We start from the raw sequence: 17,445 nt of genomic DNA, 5'->3' as shown, positions 1-17,445 counted from the left end.
TCAATGAAAGAGAGGGGAGCAGCAACATGACCGGGTCCACAGCGTTAATGGAGGAAGAGGCTTTGATTTACAATGAGTGACACAGGAGGAGCAGTGTATGAGAAGGGGCTGCCAGTCATATTTTCTATACTAGAGTATGCTGGTAATTCTGTCCCAGGAGACTGGGGGTCTTCTGGGAGTGCAGAGGAGGAGGGGGGCTTTATAATTCAAAAGGGGGCTGTGTACTATGCAGGGGAGCTCTGTGTACTATGCAGGGTGGCTCTGTGTACTATGCAGGGTGGCTCTGTGTACCATGCAGGGTGGCTCTGTGTACCATGCAGGGTGGCTCTGTGTACCATGCAGGGGGGCTTTGTGTACCATGCAGGGGGGCTTTGTGTACCATGCAGGGGGGCTCTGTGTACCATGCATGTGGAAAGTTTTTTTCCTGAAACTTCCCTCAAAGTTAAGGTGCATGTTATACGCCAATAAATACGGTATTCCGATTTGGATGGACTCACCTAAAGCAGCATTCTACCACCCACTGGTGCACAAGTTTACAGTAAGGAATTATCTTTAATAATCAAGATATTTTGGACAAATTATATTGTCTGACCTCAACAAATTAATGCATTTTATTATGAATGCTTTTCTATACAATTTAAAATATTCTTTTATCTGTCAAATTTAACAACAATCTAATATTGGCAAGAAAATGCATTGTTTACACTAGCACCCTTCAATAGAATAGTGTATGTGAACAATAAATACTAAAATATATTTCTCTATTCTTGCCAATAATACAATGATTTTTTTATACGTATTTTAAAGCCATCAGAACATGCATCATAGCATAGAAATGCTGCAATCGTATTAAAAGGCACACAATCACAATCAAAATACAACTCAACATAGAGAATGACCCCAGTGTATGCAAGTTGAAACACTTACTCTGGACGGTACACAGGTAACCAATAGACTAATCTTCCTCCTACAACAAGAAACTCGGCTGCAAAGTTCAACAGGTCCAAGAAGATATCACTCAGATGATAATTTAATTGAACAGGAACGTGACCTTCAGGGCTGAAAGACACAGAATTTGGTGTGCAGTATCTTAGCATAGAATATTCACAATGTTGGACATTGCAGCTGCTAAACCCTATAAACATATAGACAATCACACATTTGGATGAAATATGCATCATATCACAGGCTGAACTGTGTTTTAAAACACACAGTGGGGGGTTATTTACGAAAGGCAAATCCAATTTGCACTACAAGTGTGAGTGCGAGAGACTTGTAAAGCGCAACACATGCAAACTGAATCGCCTCTGGGCGCTGTATCCATTTCATGGGTAAGGAACCCCTTGACCTCAGAAGAGATGTAAACTACAAGTGCAAACTACAAGTGCACTTGAAATTGCACTGAAAGTGCACTTGGAAGCGCAGTCGCTGTAAATCTGAGGGGTAGATCTGAAATGAGGGGAAGCTCTGCTGATTTTATTGATTGGATTTTATCATCCAATCATGTGCAAGCTAAAATCAGAGTCAGAACCACAAGCAGCACCATAGGAACTGACCCAAAGGCTCAGGGTACAAGGCAAGGCCTTGAGCATTTAAGAAACCTAGACAACAGGTGAGGGTCAGACATCTGAAGGTGCCTAAAGTCACAATGGGCAGGCAGCAAAATGGATTGAGTATGGAAGTTCCTCGTGGCTCTTTGCAAAAGCAGTAGCAGGAGATACTTCCTTAATGCTGTATAGTGGAAAAGAGAGCACATGCGCACAACATTCCACCCAGAGTATGCATGACATCAGCACTCCACAGAGTAAACCCATTTCCCACTGGAAACCAGTGGAAAATAGGGTGTCAAGCAACCTTTGTACATGAGGTGGCTTCCAGGGCTCAGGCCTCATTCACACTGGCATACTTAAGAGTACACCCATGTGAGGCGTCAACTGGGACACAGCGACTGCACAGACACAGCTGCTGTTTCCAAACTGACATCTATGTGAGTGTGGGTCCCTGAACAGTGTCAAGGCAAATAGAATGAAATGAAATAAAAATGGCCCGGATTCACAAACACTGGCGCATATTTATGCCGCCGTACCGTATCTCCTTTACGCTACGCCGACGCAGCGCAGAGAGGCAAGCACTGAATTCACAAAGCCAGTGCTTCCAAATCTACGCTGGGTTTCCAAGGCGCAAGTCGGCGTAAGTGGAAGTGGGCGTGAGCCATGCAAATGAGGCGTGACCCCATGCAAATGATGGGCCGAGCGCCAGACAGATACGTATCGCCAACTGCGTATGCGCCGTCCCGTGGGCGCAACTCAGTGCGCATGCTCACAATAACGTCGGAACAACTGCCTAAGATACGTCGGATCACTGCCTACGGCGTGAACGTAACCTACGCCTAGTAATATTCACGTCCTACGTAAACGTCGTAAAATACATCGGCTTGTGTTCCCTGGTGCAGCCCTTTGCATGGATGCTGCCGAGTTACACCTCCTCTATGGGGCATAACTTTACGCCGGACGTATGACTTTACGCGCACTGCGTCGGACGGACGTACGTTCGTGAATCGGCGTATCTCCCTCATTTGCATATGTGAATAGAAAATCAATGGGAGCGCCAAACACGTCCAGCGTAAATATGCACCCTTTCTACGCCGGCGTAGGCAAGATACGTCGGTCGGATAAAGCCTATTTTCAGGTGTATCTTAGTTTCCGAGTCCGGCGCATAGATACGACGGCGCATATTTGCACTTACGCGGCGTATCTCGAGATACGTCGGTGCAAGTGCTTTGTGAATCCAGGCCATAGTGTTTTTTGGTACTCTTTGTAAAATCTTTTTCTCAAGTACTTAACAGAGAACACAGAATTTTATATATAAAACCATAAACATGGCTGCATTAGCAGATGTTGGCTGTGGATTTAAGGTTCTGCAGGCTATACTGCAATTTGTTACATTAAAGTTTGAGGGTTACGAATGCACGTTTGCCCCCATTTTGTTGGTGTCCTCTCATTTTGGGTGACTGCTTTTGCGATCCCACATGTTATACAGCAGAGTCCTGTGTTCAATGAAGGCTGGGAGAAAACCCTTTGCTCTCGTACAATTGCGGCGGTGCAACGTAACCCGTTTACGTTACACTGCCGCAAGTTTTCAGTGTAAGTGCCTGATCCACAAAGCACTTACCTGTAAACTTGCGGCGGTGTATAGTAAACACGTCCGGCCCAATTCAAATGGGGCATCTACCATTTAAATTAGGTGCGCTCCCGCGCCGGACGTACTGCGCATGCTCAGTTTAGAAATTCCCGCCGTGCTTTGCGCGATGTGACATCATTTTTTAGAACGGCGACGTGCGTAGCATCCATTCGTATTCCCGGACGTCTTACGCCAAAACAAAAAAAAAATTGAAATTCGACCCGGGAACGACGGCCATACTTTAACATGGCTCGACTAAAGTTAAGCCATGTTAAAGCAGGTGTAAATTTGCGACGGGAAAAAATTACTAGCGACGATGTAACGGACGCGAAAACCGCTGTGGATTGCCGTAAATGCTCATTAGCATACCCGACGCAGGAAAACGAAGCAAACTCCACCCAGCGGCGGCCGAAGTATTGCATCCTAAGAACTGACAGTGTAAGTCAATTACACCTGTCGGATCTTAGGGCTATCTATGCGGAACTGATTCCATGAATCAGCCGCATAGATAGGACAAGAGATACAACGGTGTATCAGGAGATACGCCGTCGTATCTGTTCTGTGAATCTGGCCCATAGATTCCTATCCTTTGATAGATTTTTTTTTTCGGTTGCTGGCCACAGTCAGGAGAATGTTATAGAAGGTTGTAATTCCTTGTCCCTTTTATGTCAACGTGTGCTGTTTTAGGAGAGAACAAACCTACCCGATTACTTCCCACGACATGCAATAGATAGATTCAAGTGTCATCACTTGAACAAGAAAACTATACAGACAAGAAATGCTATTTATAAAGTAGAGGACTTAACCGATTTTTGCCTTGCGCTCACATTAGTCACAAAGCCAAAGCTGGGTTAAAACTCATAGCAGAACACAGAAACAAAGATAATATCACACTAAGCCTATCTCCACTTGTAGACTACACAAACATCTTGGTAAATTAGGGAACTTACTACTGTTCAGTCTTTATGATTTCCTTCTGTGTGCCAGTTTTTCTTGTAGACTCTCGAATGCCATAAGGAGCTACACATGGAAAAAAGAATTACAATTATTCTGCCAATAGCATGTAAAAGGTTTATTTACAAAGCTTAGCTCGATCATGATTTCTGTCAGACCCTACCGCGCCGATTTTCTCTTTTTCTCTTATTGAAATTAAGTTAAGGTCTTTGATTTTCTGTCAGCATGTAAAGTCAAGGTCATGCCTCGGCCAGACATCAGCCCCCACCAGAGACGGCCTCCTTAAACGGTGAACAGCACCAGCTGTTATACAGACTTATCCCTATTATATCTCCCACCAACACCATTTAATATAAGTGACTTCATCAGATAAAAACATCATCCAAGGATTGGCTCATAACAGGTGTGCACAAGACTCATTTATTCTGTTCTATATAGACCGGCATCTGAATTGCTCAGTGAGAACATATGGTCAGGTGCTCAACTGTACCAACACCTTTTTACTTCCCATACAAAATATTAGCCAATATTAGCAATTGCCAAGTCATCCAAAGCAGCTCTTTTGTGGCAACTATTTTTAATAGCTGTAGCTGGCCAACATTCTTGGCAAAATCAACTTTCTTGCAAAGTTTGGATATTTCACTTAGTGCCCTTTCACACTTACCGATCCCGTGAGGATCCGTTCCTTTAATATCCGCTTGCTGAGCTGGCAGATGACAGGGCTGTCCCTGCACACTGTGCAGGGACTGCCCTATCAGATCTCCGCTCTCCTCTATGGGGGGAAATCAGATGAACACGGACCGTCTGTCCGTGTTCACCCGATCCGATGACAGATGGAAAAATAGGATTTTCCTCCGTCTGCAGAAACAGACCATAGCAGTGTTCATCCGCCGACACCCACTATCCCATAGGGATACATGTATGTCTGTATTTCATCCGAAAACGGATGGATGAAATACGTGTGAAAGGGCCCTTAGATCTCAGCTATGCAGATGTTTAAATGTGTAAAATTTGTTACATGGACTAAGCGTCAGATGGCATCAGAATATTGGAGGGAAACTTAGATTAGAGAATTATTAATTAAGCCTTTAGTTGCTAGAATATTACTAAAATAAATTTATTGTGTGCCATTTGGAAGCCAAATTAAACTAGGTCTTGTTTTAGTTACCCAAGGACTAGCTACCAATTTTATTGTCCTCTATTATGTAATCTCAGACCTGTAAATAAAGTTCTTTAACCGCTTCAGCCCTGGAAGAATTTACCCCCTTTCTGACCAGGCCATTTTTTGCGACACGGCACTACGTCGCTTTAACTGACAATTGCGCCGTCGCACATTTAGACAAAATTTAGCTTTTTGGCCACAACCATAAACGCTACATCTGGAGAGGTGTCAACAAGGCCTATGATGAAAGGTACACCATTCCTACTGTGAAACATGGAGGTGGATCGCTGATGTTTTGGGGATGTATGATCTACAAAGGCACCGGAAATTTGGTCAAAACTGTTGGCAAGATGAATACAGTATTTTATAAAAAAATACTGGAGGAACATTTGCATTCATCAGCCAGGAAGCTGCGAATGGGACGTACTTGGACATTCCAACATGACAATGATCCAAAACACAAGGCCAAGTCGCCCTGTTATTGGCTATCACAGAAAAAAGTGGTTCTGGAGTGGCCATCTCAGTCTCCTGACCTCAAGATCATTGAGCCACTCTGGGGAGATCTCAAAATGTGCAGTTCATGCAAGACAGCCCAAAATTTACAGGAACTGGAGGCTTTTGCCAAGAGGAATGGGCAGCTTTACCATCTGAGAAGAGTCTCTTCCACAAATACCACAAAAGACTTCAAGCTGTCATTGATGTTAAAGGGGGCAATACACGGTATTAAAAACTGTAAACTTTTGATCAGAGTCATTTGGGTAATTTCTGTTGTCATTATGATTTAAAAAGGGTAAACACAGTTGATTGATAATAAATGGCTTCAGCCAAACACGAACCATGAGTGAAAGAAACGTTTTTGTGTTATTTATATTCTCTGAAAAATGGCCAAGAAATCATAAATTCTGCTAGGGTATGTAAACTTATGAGCACAACTTTATATTATCTGACTGCCTCAACTGAAGTTGCTGTTGTCCCAGACAGGGTACCACAAAACCCACAATTTATATAACCTTGAAGGAATGTAATCCAGGATACAAAAATGCAATTGTGTCCATCCAAAAGAAATGTAAGGTCCTACCTGCAGGCAGTCCCAAATTCGGGACGAAGAGTGGGAGCTTAGTGCCAACATGCACAGCAAGGAGCACTGCAACACAGTGCATTCCCAAAAAAACATGTCATACTGGCTGCAAGGGTCTTACTGTACATGTGTTATCCAACCACTGGAAAAAAATATTGATCGACAAACGTCAACATTTTTGTTTTCGCATTTCCTACTTCAAAATTGAGTATACCTTATAAAAACAAATTTGGGGGTACAAAAAGGGTGAATTCCATGGCTCCCGCTCAGGCTAACCTTTTTATGGGTCTACGTGAGGAGGGATGTTCTTTGTTCATTTATCAGGATTATGAACAAGCATAGTACTGATAGTTTTTTACAGTATCTGGAAGGTTCTGCCACTGAGTTTGAAGCATTTTTACATTTTCTGAATTCTTTACCAACTAATATTTTGTAGAAGCTCTGTGTTTTTTCTGGACTTGTCCATGTCTGTTGGCGAGAATGGTAAAATCTACACAAATTTATACTGCAAACCTAAAAGCATAAATACCATCCTTCACTTTTCTAGCGATTATCCTAAATACCTTAGAGAAAATCTCCCTATTTCCCAATCCATTCATATACTAAGGGATTTGTTGTGATCTCAAACAGAGATATACAGTTGGAACTAATAAGGAACAGATTTTTGGAGATGGGTTACTGTTGCCATATTCTTGATCATGCACTAACTAAACTTTACAAACAGGTGAGAATACAATTTAACATCTAGAAACCATCAAAAGCATTTCTTTTTTTTAAAGACACACAATTTCCTTTTAGAACATATTGGAAAGATCACCGGCAGACATGGACATATCCTTACTGGTATTAAGGATTTGTGCCCTGAGGTCAGGCAGCCTCCTTTACATAGTTAAAACAGTAAGGGGCAGATCCACAAAGAAATTACGCCGGCGTATCTATTGATACGCCGCATAATTTCAAAGTTCCCGCGTCGTATCTTTGTTTTGTATCCACAAAACAAGATACGACGGAATGAGGGATCGATCCGACAGGCGTACGTCTTAGTACGCCGTTGGATTGTAGGTGTATATTTACGCTGGCCGCTAGGTGGCGTTTCCGTCGATTTCCGCATCGAGTATGCAAATTAGCTAGATACAGCGATCCACGAACGTACGCCCGGCGCATTTTTTTACGTCGTTTGCGATCGGCTTTTTCCGGCGTATAGTTAAAGCTGCTATATGGTGGCGTACTCAATGTTAAGTATGACGTTAAGTATTTGCGTAGAATGATGTCACCGTCGTAAGCATTGGCTTGTTCCCGTTTAATTTCGAGCATGCGCACTGGGATACCCCCACGGACGGCGCATGCGCCGTTCAAAAAAAACGTTGTTTACGTTGGGTCACAACGTATTTACATAAAACACAACCCCATCACATCGATTTAAATTGCGCGCCCTTACGCCGCCAAAGATACACTACGCCGCCGTAACTTACGGCGCAAATTCTTTGAGGATTCTACAAAAAAAAAGTACGTTACGGCAGCGTAGTGCATCTTAGATACGCTACGCCCGGCGGAAATATGCACCGCTGTACGTGGATCTGCCCCTAAGATTTTACAAAACCTAATCATTAGATTGGATCACTAAAAAAAATATATATATTATATATATATATATATATATATATATATATATATATATATATATATATATATATATATATATATATATATATATATATATATATATATAACAAAACATTCCTCAAGGTTTTTCAGGGAAAAAAAAAGATTTTTACAAATGTAATACCTTGATTTGAGGTACTTCATGTATGCATCCTCATGAAGGACACAAAAACCTCAACAAGAAATTGAATTGCATTACTGAATTTAAAGTATAGCTACTTAAATGCCCTTGCACTTTGGTATATATTGGAAAATTATTGGGTCCCTTTAAAGCAGAACTTCACTCAAAAAAGTACCACTAATTCTCTCCCTTATTTTTTTCAGATCTATTCTTTTTCTCCAATATCGTGTTTTACGTTGTACAGTTTTACATTATCATCTTTTATTTATTACTCCCATCCCCAAAATCCAATTTGTATAATTATATACCCAGTCTTTCCTTTTTTCTGCAACCAGAATCCCCAAGCAAATCCATAAAAATAAAAAAAAGGAGATAGAAAAAGATTCTGCATTGGATGGCCCGGGGAGGAATTGTGGACATGTGCATAGTTGGTAAGACACTTTCAAACAGTGGAAAGCATTTCGGGTTGCATCTCTCCTTCCTGCATACAGGTAAAACCTGGCATTTTCAGCTGCAGTTACCTTAATGCCAATTTTGTAAGCTGGATGGCATTTCTCCAGAGCTATACATGGGTTTTGTGGTACTCTCCCTGGGACATCAGCAAAGTCAAATGAGGCTGTCAGTTGATCATGCACCAGTCCATTGGTATTTGTGTGTGTGTGTGTGTATACACAATTACACACACACATACATACACACACACACACACACACTTGGGTTCGGTTTGTCACCTTGAGTCTTTCAAAACAATGCTTTTTCTGATATGGGACTTGAGTAAATTTCTCCACTTGGGCTTTATATTGTGAGTGCTGGCTTTCCCTGCAGTTTACAGTTTCTATTATTGAGCCATGCACTGACTCCTATTTATTGCTTAGGAAATCTGTACTGTATGATATCATGTCCTTTAGATTTTTATTACTGTCTGTACTGTACATTATTGAAAAGATTTCTTATTTCCTCTCTGACAGGTGTCACACAGAACAGGAAGTGCAGAGAAATCTCCCCTATGGGGGGGTTTATCAATAAAACATATCTAATAGGTACCTCTGTCAAGATTTTATGATGGTCTGTGTCCCTATTAGGGAACCCTTCACCTAGACAAGTGTCAGACCAACTGGGATTATAGGACAGATCTCATCTAAATCTCTTCTATTGGGATGCATACAATTTTGACACATGCGCCATTTAAAACCTGACAAAGCTTTTTACCCATCCCACGCTCTCCAAAATCAAAAAAACCACGAGTTGGGCTTTACGTTTTGGGACACCTGATGTGCTTACTCGTTTCATGAAAGTCAAACACTCTGGAAGACATTTTGAACTTCAGTTCATCTAAATCGGGTTCCTTCTTTGATTGTTATATTGAAGATCAGAAAATGAAATGAAAAAGACAACAGTTCCTCTGCAAATCTCTTAGGCTGGATACACACCTATGCATTTTTTGGTGCTTTTTGCATTTTTCAGATTTGCACTGCAGTCCATTTAACATGGTGTCCTAAGGAACATGTTATGTAGTGCAAATCTGCACATTTTAAAAAGCATTAAAACTGCATAGGTGTGAATCCAGCCTCAGAAATGAAAATACATTTACAAAGGTCTTCTTTTTTTGCCCTCCCTTTCTGAACAAACCTAAACATTTCTCTCCTGATCCTTAATTTTTTTACTTTGTATTTTACAGACGTACGGTCTGTGATGATGGCATCAAATAATGGCCCTTTTCTCCAGATGGGTTTAGATGCATCAGATACAAGGACATCAAGGTAGTGTTCTTCTAAGCCATACTGTCGTAGGTTGGCCTTTATGTTCTCATCGGGCCCACGCCACTTCTGGTTCATCCTGGTAGCTTTACCTGGTGAAAACATTAATATTACCATGCAGTCCAAGAAAATGTATCAACGAATCATAAAGACTGTATGAATATGCCCAAGAGCATAACTGAATAAAAGACATAAAACAACCTGTTTTCTAGGACTAGCTGTAACAAATTAGCTATGTTCTGTTAATACCAGTATTGTCTGAAACATGCAAACATGCTCTTCAAAGCCCTAATGCAATAAATGTTTCCAGCAAGCTTTCCTATAGCTCTGGTAATAATTACTGTGTACGGTTCATGACAAACACTCAAGACTGAAAATTGCACAGCAAAGATTTTTTTCCATACATTAAACAAACAGAAAAAAAAGTGATTATTTAACTGTTGGCCTCATCAGGAATCATGAACCCAACTGCTCAATCAGATTCATATTTAAAAGCCATGAACAGAAAAGGAGCACAAATATGTCAGCAGTGGTTAAAGTTGGTAATTTGCTCAATTATAAAACTCTGTGTGAAGACATTAGTTCACATTCTGCAGCACTCAAATACTACTGCTAAACAGGGCTGGATCTAGACTGTTTGATGTAGGGGTGCAGTGAAATGTCAGGAGGGCAGAGGATGGGAGGTCAGCAGGGCAGTGGATAGGGTCAGCAGTTTGTAGGGCAGTGTACAGAGGCCATTTGTTTGTAGGGCAGAGTACAGGGGTCAGCATGGCAGAAGACAGGGGTCAGAAAGGCAGTGCATGTGGTCAGCAGGATGGAGGACATGGGTCAGAAGTACAGTGCATGGGGTCAGCATGGTGGGGAACAGGGATCAGAAGAGCCATGTACAGAGGCCTGTAGGGGGAAAGACAGTGGTCAGCAGGGCAGAGGACAGGGCTTACTGCTGGCAGGACAGAAGGTCATTGTTGGCAGGGCACTCAGCTGAGCTTCTTCTCCCATCCCTGCACTGCAAACAGCCTGGGCAGAGTTAGTGGATCGCCTCCTTCCCAACGCAGCACATGAGATTAGAGATCCTTACACACAACCACAGCACTGTGTGTAGCTGGCTACTGCAGCTGCACTGCCATTCTGACCATGGAACTTCACAGGTCAGAACTGCAATATATCAGCCAGCTACAGACTCGTTGCCATACAAATTTTCTTTTGCTAAAGGGGATAGGGGATTCAGCTCTCTCAAATTGCAAAAGTGACACAAGATGGTACCTTTTGCGCCTGCTTAGCAAGGTTGGCTATCAGAGTGTTTTCTGAACACAGCGGGCCTGTGTGCAAGATCATATGTTGGGCTCTCCTGAAAAAGAAAGTGCCATGGAAAATGTTGAATGTAGTTTTCATTGCGTGGAATATTGTTCGTGGCTCAAAGGAACACAGATTGCAGTGGTTCGTTAGTAAGTGAGGCAGAGTTTCAGAGTCAGTCATAGATAAGGCAGAGTTCAGGGTCAGTATCGGATGAGGCAGAGTTCAGGGGTAAGTAAAAGATGGAGCAGGGTCAGTAGTAAGTGATACAGAGTTCATGGGTCAGTAGTAGATGAGACAAAATTCAGAGTAAGTATAAGACGAGGAAGCAAATCACTAAGGAAGTCCTTACCCACTGACGATACGCGTGCGGGGGGCCTTGAGACATTAGGACAGCCACCTACCTGGTTCTACATGTATGTTATATGACTTATTTGCCAGCACTGGGACCAGTGCCGTTCTCGTGAGTAGTCATTTTATTCAATAAATGTGTGTATTTTAAATATACGGAGAGCACTATGCATCTTCTTTTGAACCTTACATGAACAAACGAATGCATCTTCTTTTGAACCTTACATGAACAAACGAATGTCTAAGAGTGTGCCTTGAGGTTACTGAATAACCGAGATTGATTGATTGAAGGACCATTTATGAAGACCGCCCTCTCAACTTTACCATTACCCCTGTTAGGGGACTGCTCGAGTGACCTTCCTGTTGCTCCTGGTGGTGGGAAGCACTGAAGTGTGTACACAGAGATTGTTTTCTAGCACCCTGTTCACCGTTTAGGATTTCTTCCTCTCTCTGTCGGTGTGTCAGTCTGTGACATCCTCTGGCTCCTGATTTTTACATTCCTGGACTTACTTTTAGATGGGACTTTAGTATAATTTGAGCACTGCACTGCTTTTTTACAATGCCTCTGCGTGCGAATCACACAGGAACCACACACATGTGCAATACACATGTGATTAAATGCAGTGCAATTTGAGTCCATTTATTTTGAATGGGTTCAAATCGCACTGCATCACACCATGGACGTGCAGGCACCTTTTTTGGAGCCGCATTGCAACCAGATTGTATGGTTGTTTTGTACTGTGCGATCTGTTGCAGGCACGCTAGACTGCATTTGCGAACTGTTTGCGGATCGCAATGCAGTGCAGAAGACGCAGCGCTGCTGAATGTCAGGAAGAGAGATGTTCTTGCTTTCAGGTCCCTGCTGGCGTTCTCTAATAACAGGGAAGGAGGAGCCTAGGGGAAGTTTACCCAGCTCTGATTAACAGGTGTGACAGACAGGAAAAGAGGACACCGGCAATTGAAGCGTTATCAGCACCTGGGTGCCCTGCTCTAGCGCTGCTACTGGCGCATGAAACAGCATGACCTCAGGTACTAGGCACCATCTAGATTACAGTTTATAGCATGTCACCTGTGTCCTAGAGTTAATAGAGGGGACAAGGATCAGTCTGGTTATTTTTGTCTTTTGATCTTCTGAAAAATTAACCTTAAGGTTCCTCTCCCATTCCGCAAATAAGAGTAATTCTTAGACCTCAGGCACAGCAAGGTTTTAAATGTGAGCAAAGTGGCTAGAGTATTGGTTTGCACATTGAACAGAGGCACTCAAACTTGGTCACTGATTCTGAGTCTCTACGGGGCCTCAGTGTGAGAAGAAGAAACAAAAAAGGTGGTGTTGCAGTTGGGCATGGCTTGTGTCCTTTGGAAATCACCCCCATTCCTCCCTGAGAAAGGCCAGAGGTTTCAATTTACCATTCACTGTAAATTTACCACATTTAAAGATTCCATCGGACCCCCACCTCCTAAAGAACGTTGTATGCAAGTATTTAATAACTTAGGAGCTGAAGCACCAAATTTGACAAGACTTTGCCAAACCTTTCCTGGAGGCTCATATTCATATCTGCGCAACAGTTAAAAAAAAAAAAAAAAAAAAAAAAAGTAACCGATTCTGGAAGCTGCACCCAAAAAGGACAGAGGACAATTACTAGTATTGCGTATGGTCTTCCAGCAGCTGAACTTTCTCCCATTACAGATTTACCATGCCTTGCTCTTCATGGTTTGTATGTGTGAGGAAGCTATAATGGTAGAGGCGGGGCTTTGCTTCCTTATGTAAAAGCCTCCAGCAAGGAGACCAGTGGGCAGCAAAGTATGGACAACAAATCTCAACCCAAATCTCCTAATACTAGCAGTCAGAAGCTTAAGTATCTTAGATCTCACACTGCAAAGAATGCAGCTATGAGACTGCAGACACTAGAGTGCCTGGGTTACTTTGCTTATCATGAAGTGCACTGTTATTTTTCAGGAGAAATAAAAAAAATAAAAAAATAAAATAAAATGAAAATATGTTTCAGGGTACTTCTTAGGCACAATAAATATTTGTAAGTCCTCCCTATGAGATGGCAAATCTTTTGAATTATGGTCCACTTTAAAGTGACTGTCACACACAGCACCCTATAAAAGATGAATAATAATAACTACTATTCCAATTGGCAGTGGCTGCTTTCAAGAATTTTCAGCCTATGATGCACTCATAGGCGTCACATGCTATTGTCATCACTATATGACACAAGAGTTACCACCCACTGGGCAGGCATTAATCATTTTTGTCAGGGTGTTTTTTTTTTTTTTTTTTAAGTATGTATTTTTTTTTTTTTGCTTTAAAAAGGGTAGGATTGTGGGCTATCCCAATATACAAAATGGTTACACTTCATGTATATTTTTGAATCACCTTTAAATGACACCCTTCTGAAAAAGTGATGCAATCAGTACTCTGACTTCTCAAATCTGAATTTTTCTTTACATTTAAAAAGTCAGTAGAGATTTCGGATTGCTGTTCCTTATGCTTGGGCTACACACAGAAAATACACAGAATTTCAAAAGAAACAAAAACCTTGTTTACTGTACAATTTTATATTTTTAGACATAACTTTGCACAGAAAATAGTCAGTCACTCACCTCGACCATGCGTTGTGTTGTAATCAATTTCCGTGCCACATACATAAGCACCAAAGTGAGCACAAGGTACCAAAAGACCACCTAAAAAAAAAAATAATAATAATAATTCAGATCATCTACATATGATATAATTGATTTAACAAAACTGCAGCATATTTACTAAACAAGACAAGCATGCATATGTACACTTTTTTGTAGTATTAAATATTAGAAGAGACATGTTCATCTGTGACCCAGAGTCAGCTGATAGCACACTACTACCTGCTATCAACTAATGGTGTAGTCATGCCAGGCTTGTGAAAGATCATGACAATATTATCGGGATCTACCTTCCTGCAATATATGACAGGTGGCCCTGCCTTTCAGCTCGCAGCAGACAGTAGGAGCCAGCCATGCTTGCATTCTCCCTAGTCAGGCACTCCAGTGAACACTGAAGGATTAGAGCGGAGGGCAATGACTGAATGTAAGTTTTGGTGTGCGGTCGTCTCTTGGCAGGTTTGCTGTTGTGCCAGGTTCTTTCCATTTGGTTATGATAGATTTGATAGTGCTCCTAGGGATCATCAAAGATTTGGATATTTTTTTTTATAACCTTACCCTGACTTGTACTTCTCAACAACATTGTCCCTTAGGCCCCTTTCACATGTGTGGACCGTATGTCCGTATTTTCATCCATCCGTTTGCTGATGAAAAAGGGACATACATTGGTCCCTATGTGATTGCGGATGTCAGCAGATAAACATCCGCTGACACCTGTAATTACCCGCCTCCGCAAAGATCCGATTATGCGGACGGAAGAAAACCCTTTTTTTTCTTCCTTCTGCGGATCGGATGAACACGAACACACGGTCCGTGTTCATCCGATCCCCCCATAGGGGAGAGCAGAGAAAAGACAGGGCGGTCCCTGCACAGTGCGCGGGGACCGTCCTGTCAGCCGCCGGCTCAGCGGGGATATACGTAGCGATCCCCGCTGAGCTTACTGATCCGCCCAGTGTGAAAGGGCCCTAACTTGTTTGGAGAGTTCCTTGGTCTTCATGGCAGTGTTTGGTTAGTGGTGCCTCTTGCTTAGGTGTTGCAGCCTCTGGGGCCTTTCAAAAAGGTGTGTGTATGTAATGACAGATAATGCGACACTTAGATTGCACACAGGTGGACATCATTTCCCTAATTATGTGACTTCTGAAGGCAATTGGTCGCACCAGAGCTTTTTATTGGCTTCATAACAAAGGGGCTGAATACATACGCACATGCCAATTATTTTTTTATTTCTGAAAAATTGTTTTATGTATATATTCTTAAAATTTTACTTCACTAACTTAGGCTATTGTGTTCTGATCCATCACATATAATTCAGATAAAAAAACAAACATTGAACTAAAGGCTGTAATGCAGGGATATGCAATTAGCGGACCTCCAGCTGTTGCAAAACTACAAGTCCCATCATGCTTCTGCCACTTGGTGTCAAGCTTGTGGCTGTCAGAGTCTTGCTATGTCTCATGGGACTTGTAGTTCTGCAACAGCTGGAGGTCCGCTAATTGCAAATCCCTGCTGTAATGTAACAAAACAGGTAAAAGGCCCAGGGGGGTGAATACTTTTGCAAGGCACTGTATGGGCCGACTTATTGTACTCATCGACTTGGGTACAACCAGCCTGTCTGATTTTTCACATGCGATTACTGCCGGTGGCCAAAGCCGCTAGCAGTAATCATTGTGTTCTTCCAGCGATGGGGGAATCAAGCGATTTTCTTTCCTTCCACCTGTGAAAGAGGGAGAGCAAATCGAATCATCTATGGACTGCCTTAGGAAGAAATTAAAATCCCATTTTATTTCCTGCATTTTTTTTATTTATTTTTTATAAGTAACCACCTCTATACTGAGCAAGAAAAATCTAGTTGCTGTGAGGTGACAGATTGCTTGGAACATTGCTTTCCTCAGACCTTTTGATTAATGAGGCCTGTTGAAGCTTACATAGAATAATCAGAAGAAAGGTTTGTGTCTGCAGTGTCAATAGCAAACTTTCACTGTCATTTTTCTCAGTGCGGGTTAGAAGATAAAAGAAATGAACAGACTATTGGCAGTACAAACCCCTTTCTTTCTTCCAGCTTTAAATATATGTCATAACAAAACATGTATATAAAATTTAATTTCTTGACTTAAAAACTTACAATGTTAATAAAGTAAAAAAGGGAAACTGTTTAAATATTTGGGAAACCTGAATGCACAACACCACAGTAACAACTTTAAATCTGCTAGTTTTTAGACATTTTGGCAAGTCATCTGCTGCCAACACTTCAGGTCACAAAAAAAAAAAAAAAGAGGCCCACCCAGATATACTCATAACATTTTATGTCTTTGTGATTAATACATAACATAGGCGCTGACAAATATGTTTACATCTATATTTCTGTTAAAGGAAATAAAAAGATATAATGAGCTGATGATAGGTGTACTTGAAAGATCGACAGCAAATAAGTGTAAACGTATCCAATATTGTCTTACTTACATTAAACTGCTTATGTGAGACTTAAATATACAAATATAGAATACACATTTTTTTTTTTTTTAATAAGGCTCTTACTGATTATATTCAGAAAGATTATTTCAAATAAATATGCATATAAGGCACATCTGTAAAATGTGTCTAATTAGGTCTAGTGTGTGAAACTAGAGTAAGGATGCCCAACGTCCTCCTAAAGAGTGGTCTTCCAAATATATTCATTTGTGATTCTCACTCTACGTACTCAATGGTCTTAGCAGCATCAAATAATCAAAATATTACACGTTTACTGCCTTACAAGATTTGTTACACATATTATACAATACTGCCCTCTTGTGGCCAGCCAAATGTACAACATACATTGGGCATTTTTTTATGCTACAAGGTAAAGTTAACAAATATGTAGGGTCTTGCAGTGACCTAAATATTACCTCTACTAGATAAAAACTTGAATGTAGCTGGTTATTCAGTTAAAGATATAATGTATTTTTAAATGCATGCAAGTACTTGAATTTGACTTGGTAATAGCCTCTTATAATCTCCTATACTGTATAGCAGGTAAGAGGGAGGGATAACCCAGGTGTGCTTCATGCACAAGGACCTTGCTGGGAGGAGAAGCAGCAGAGTGATGAGCCCATCAGTGTGCTGTTGCTTCCGACAAGCAGAACAGGGGAATTACAAAAAATAAATAAATAAAAAATGAAAGCTAGAAAGAACATGTATAAGAGCATTTTAAATTCAACAGGGATGAGGCTCACCCATCAAAACCATAAAAAAAATAAAAAGT

The 17,445-nt window shown here is 41.4% G+C and overlaps 1 protein-coding gene across 1 annotated transcript in view; it reads right to left on the bottom strand.

Moving 5' to 3' along the window:
* Positions 1-17,445, bottom strand: part of TRMT11 (tRNA methyltransferase 11 homolog) — a 76,328-nt gene that overhangs the window by 27,324 nt on the left and 31,559 nt on the right. Inside the window, exons 8-11 of the mRNA XM_040350379.1 lie at positions 14,169-14,249; positions 9,842-10,006; positions 4,131-4,200; positions 928-1,059 (exon numbers count right to left, since the gene is read on the bottom strand). Coding sequence (XP_040206313.1) covers positions 928-1,059; positions 4,131-4,200; positions 9,842-10,006; positions 14,169-14,249 — 448 coding nt within the window. The remainder of the gene's footprint in view (positions 1-927; positions 1,060-4,130; positions 4,201-9,841; positions 10,007-14,168; positions 14,250-17,445) is intronic.

Source organism: Rana temporaria, chromosome 4, assembly GCF_905171775.1.
Source record: "Rana temporaria chromosome 4, aRanTem1.1, whole genome shotgun sequence".
Lineage (NCBI taxonomy): Eukaryota > Metazoa > Chordata > Amphibia > Anura > Ranidae > Rana > Rana temporaria.
Note: the sequence above shows the minus strand (reverse complement) of the source record. Positions and strands in the feature narration are given on the sequence as shown.